The 4239-nt window shown below is 42.1% G+C and overlaps 1 protein-coding gene across 1 annotated transcript in view; it reads right to left on the bottom strand.

Moving 5' to 3' along the window:
• The window catches only part of SLC10A7 (solute carrier family 10, member 7), a 179476-nt gene that overhangs the window by 145238 nt on the left and 29999 nt on the right, over positions 1–4239 (bottom strand). The window contains exon 5 of the mRNA XM_009328858.1: positions 1872–1954. Within this exon, the coding sequence (XP_009327133.1) occupies positions 1872–1954 (83 nt within the window). The remainder of the gene's footprint in view (positions 1–1871; positions 1955–4239) is intronic.

Raw genomic sequence — 4239 nt, 5'->3', positions numbered from 1 at the left:
CGGCCAAGAAGGCCAATGGCATCCTGGCCTGTATCAGAAATAGTGTGGCCAGCAGGAGCAGGGAAGTGATCGTGCCCCTGTACTCGGCACTGGTGAGGCCGCACCTCGAATACTGTGTTCAGTTTTGGGCCCCTCACTACAAGAAGGATGTTGAGATGTTGGAACGTGTCCAGAGAAGGGCAACGAGGCTGGTGAGGGGTCTGGAGAACAAGTCTTATGAGGAGTGGCTGAGGGAACTGGGGTTGTTTAGCCTGGAGAAAAGGAGGCTGAGGGGAGACCTCATCGCTCTCTACAACTACCTGAAAGGAGGCTGTAGCGAGGTGGGTGTTGGTCTCTTCTCCCAAGTAACTGGCAATAGGACAAGAGGAAATGGCCTCAAGTTGCACCAGAGGAGGTTTAGCTTGGACGTGAGGAAAAATTTCTTTACTGAAAGAGTGGTTAAACATTGGACCAGGTTGCCCAGGGAAGTGGTTGAGTCACCCTCCCTGGAGGGATTTAAAAGACGTGTAGATGAGGTGCTTAGGGACATGGTTCAGTGGGCATGGTGGTGTTGGGTTGATGGTTGGACTCGATGATCTTGGAGGTCTCTTCCAACCTTAATGATTCTATGATTCTATGAACTGCCAGCAGACACAGGAGAGGGCTGCCATCAATTCAAACACCACCTCCATTTAAAACTTTATCACTATAACCATGATACAGGTATAGAAATTGTTTTGTTGAATGCACACTGTTTACCCAAATCCCAGTCTGCCCAGAAGATAACTGGACAATATCATGATGATTCTTTTAGGCATTAGTATCATGCAACATATGAATGACATCACCTGTTAGCACAGCTAACAGCGTAAAAGGAATCAAGAAACTAGGCCAGCAGAGATATGCAATGTTTCACTTCAGCTCTGGATGCCCCTTCTCTTCTTGGCATGTAGCCATCATTTCCTTTCTCCATGCCTCCTTTACACATCACTAAGAGGTTCTCTGCTTCATCTCTTCCTACTCCCAGATTGTTCCTCTTTGAAACATGCGTGACACAAAATTTGAAAAAAGACTCAGTGTCTGTGATATGCAGCAGAGCACAGGCACTTCAAGTCCGCCTGTCCACAGCTAAATCCTACAGGAAAAGATTGCCAAGACTTTGTACCTGTATATTGGCCTTGCATCTGCAGAGGAACCTTTTTGTGTTGATACTAGCTGCCGTCCTGCACCTACCCGATGTGGTAACTTAAAGCCACCAGATCTTTGCTTGCATCAGTCCTGTAATGTCTAGTCTAAACAGTTTTACTCAAAGAGCACACCAGCAGGCAAGATGAAGGAGAGAGGCACAGAGAGCTCACATCTTCTCTTCGTGTCTTACGGAAGCGTGGAGACTCCACACAGCCCCTCTCTGCCTAGTTCCCCTACAAAGTTCTACCCTAGGATTCGCAGTTTTCTGGCCTGTATCTCAACTGAGCAGTGGGGAAGCCAGGGTGCAGAAGGGGTGGCAGAAGGCAGGTGCTAAGTGTGCTCCTGGGTCTCACCCTGATTTGGGTTTGGGACACATCCAGGGTGTAACTCCAGTCTCAAAATTGTGCTCAGCACTTCCATTTAGTCAAAGCCCTGCAAAGTCAAGCAACCCGCCCTCTATGGATGGGTGAAATTTATTCACACTCGCCTTCTCATCACATTCACTACTTTGTGAAGAATTTTCTGAAATCGAGGAGGGGTTATTCCATAAATGTCTAATATTTATCTTCTCTTGTTAGCCATTCTCCCAGCATCAGCAACAGCAGCATAGTAATTAAATATTCCAATTACATGCAAACCTGATCAAAAGCAACACAAAACTTTTTAAAGCAAAACAAGAATGAAGCAATGAAAAATTACAGTACCTCAGTTTTTAAGGAGAGTCCACTGTTAAAGAATATAGCTGAAACAGCAATGTAAGTTATGGTAATTTCTGGTTTCAAAGGTCCTAAAAAATATAGACATAGAGAACAAAGTGAATTACAGTCAAAGAGATAATGATATGCATATATTACATCCAAGTAAATGAGAATACTTAGAAAAATACCTGGAGAAAATCTAATCATTAAAGTCTCTAATAAAAAGAATGGGGTTTCTATTAAGTTACAGAAAGCATGCTATTCATTTTTAAATAAAAACAACCCAGTGAGTGGAGACTGAGGTATGATGTCATACAAATTTGGCTTCTGTGATTACAGGCCACTGGGAACTAACGGGTAAATTCTGGAAATGTGAAAACGGGGAATTTTTCAGGGCTTTCCTCTGTCATCAGAGTATCCCTATAACATTGGCAAACTCAAACCATACACTCAAATAAAAATATTAGCAGCTCCCTCCTATCTATCTATCTACGTATCTACCTCTCACTTCTTCCCCTACAACACACACACCGGTCTGGCTGCCTGCACAGAGGAAACCAGATCGTACCTTGCAATGATTTCCTTGGGGCAACACAATTCTGCATTATTCCCCCACAACAGGGCTGTGGCAAAATGGTTCATTCCAGCCCTACAAAAACACATTTCAGACACACTGCTGCAGTGAGATCAGCAAGGGCAGATGCCTGCACCTCCAAGGGTTCCACTACATTAAAGGCTTACATTTGTGTATATTTATATACTTTTTTTCAGAGAGATTAAAATAAAATACTTTTTACACTCCTATAAAAATGATGAATTCTCTTAATACACTTTGCCTTCAGAGGCCACCAAGCACAAAATGTATACACTCATTTTTTCACCAACATTCAACCAGTTACTGTATTAGAAAGAAAATATTAGCAGTCTACTTAGGACCAAAGTAATATCCTAACTCTGCAAGTGACAGTAAGTTGTCATGAGCAAAACTGCAGCAGCAAACAAGCAAGCCTTTACTCGACACTCCAGAAGAGAAGATCCTTTCTGCTCTCTTGGATGAATGATACATTGATGGTCACACTGGAGCAAGGTCAATGATCCTTAAATTAGAGGGATGTGATCATACACTGAGCCTACTCAGATTTGCATCTCAAGTCATTTAAACCCAAATGGTACTCTCAGAGAAGACTCTGTTGATGAGACACTAAAACTGTGTGTGTTAAATACAACAAATAAACCAAACAACCTATACGAAGCATAAGGTAAAAATAAGCCAGGAAATGCAAGAGTTAAAGTTGCAACAAAGCACATGGCTAGTTGCAAAATTATGGCATGTTAACTGAATAGCCAGGGGGAAAAAAAAAAAAAAACCAAACAGAAAATACATATATATATTTAGTTATACAGAAAACTATATTTTATAGAGAGAATTATATAATTTTTCTAATCTTTTAGAAGATTAGAGCATATATGTGCATGCACATACACACTGGGCAGACAAGCAGTGGGTTAGTTAGTCTGGCTAAGATAGGGGTTCTTCCAGGACTCAGTTTTTCTATTTTAGGGTTTTTCACTGGGCTACCTGAACTCCTTTACACAGGAGAAACCTCTACCACTAGAGCAACCACACATTCATGGAGCACAGGGAACTCTGGTCAGAACACATCCCCTTCATCTCTTGTGCAAAAGACTGGTCAGGAAAGCTCTTTTCACAAAGGAACTAAATAGGCTCATTCATCAAATGGGAAAACACACAAAAAGGGCTTGGCTTATGCCCTGAAGGTGGCAACAGCACAAATCTTTGTTACTTGTGGCACAATGTTGCACTGGTATGGACACTGGACCATCCATACCATTCAGTAAGGCCCTGCAAATTACAGTGCATGGTTTTGTCAGCTGGAAGGTGACAAACTAAGGTTTTTGCATATGCTGATATTTCCCACCCCCCACCTCTTTTTTTTTCTGGTTTTAAAACAAGCACTGAGATCACGTAGCTTCAGAAGAGGGATACCACTTTGGGGAACACGTGCTCACAAGTTTCAATCAATGCCTACAAGATTTTTCAAGCAAGTTGTCCCAGGAACAATACCATGTCAACACTCGACATGTCTTTGCAGTAGGATAATTAAACGAAGTGCTCCACCATAGTGCTTCCATGCAGGAAGTAAACTGAGGAAAAATTATCTTGTATTCTATTTAAAAGGATCTCCCACATTGCTGCTAACAATTAGCATGACTATCAAACCAGAAAGGGACAAACCAGCTAATACTATCAATTTAAAGTTGTCTTTAAGGTCTACTGAAGACACAGCATGGATCCTGCAAGAAGCTCCATATGGGTCCTATTCGCCTATGCAGAACAGCACACAGATGTTAG

Source organism: Pygoscelis adeliae, unplaced genomic scaffold (assembly GCF_000699105.1).
Source record: "Pygoscelis adeliae isolate BGI_AS28 unplaced genomic scaffold, ASM69910v1 Scaffold66, whole genome shotgun sequence".
NCBI classification, from domain to species: domain Eukaryota; kingdom Metazoa; phylum Chordata; class Aves; order Sphenisciformes; family Spheniscidae; genus Pygoscelis; species Pygoscelis adeliae.
Note: the sequence above shows the minus strand (reverse complement) of the source record. Positions and strands in the feature narration are given on the sequence as shown.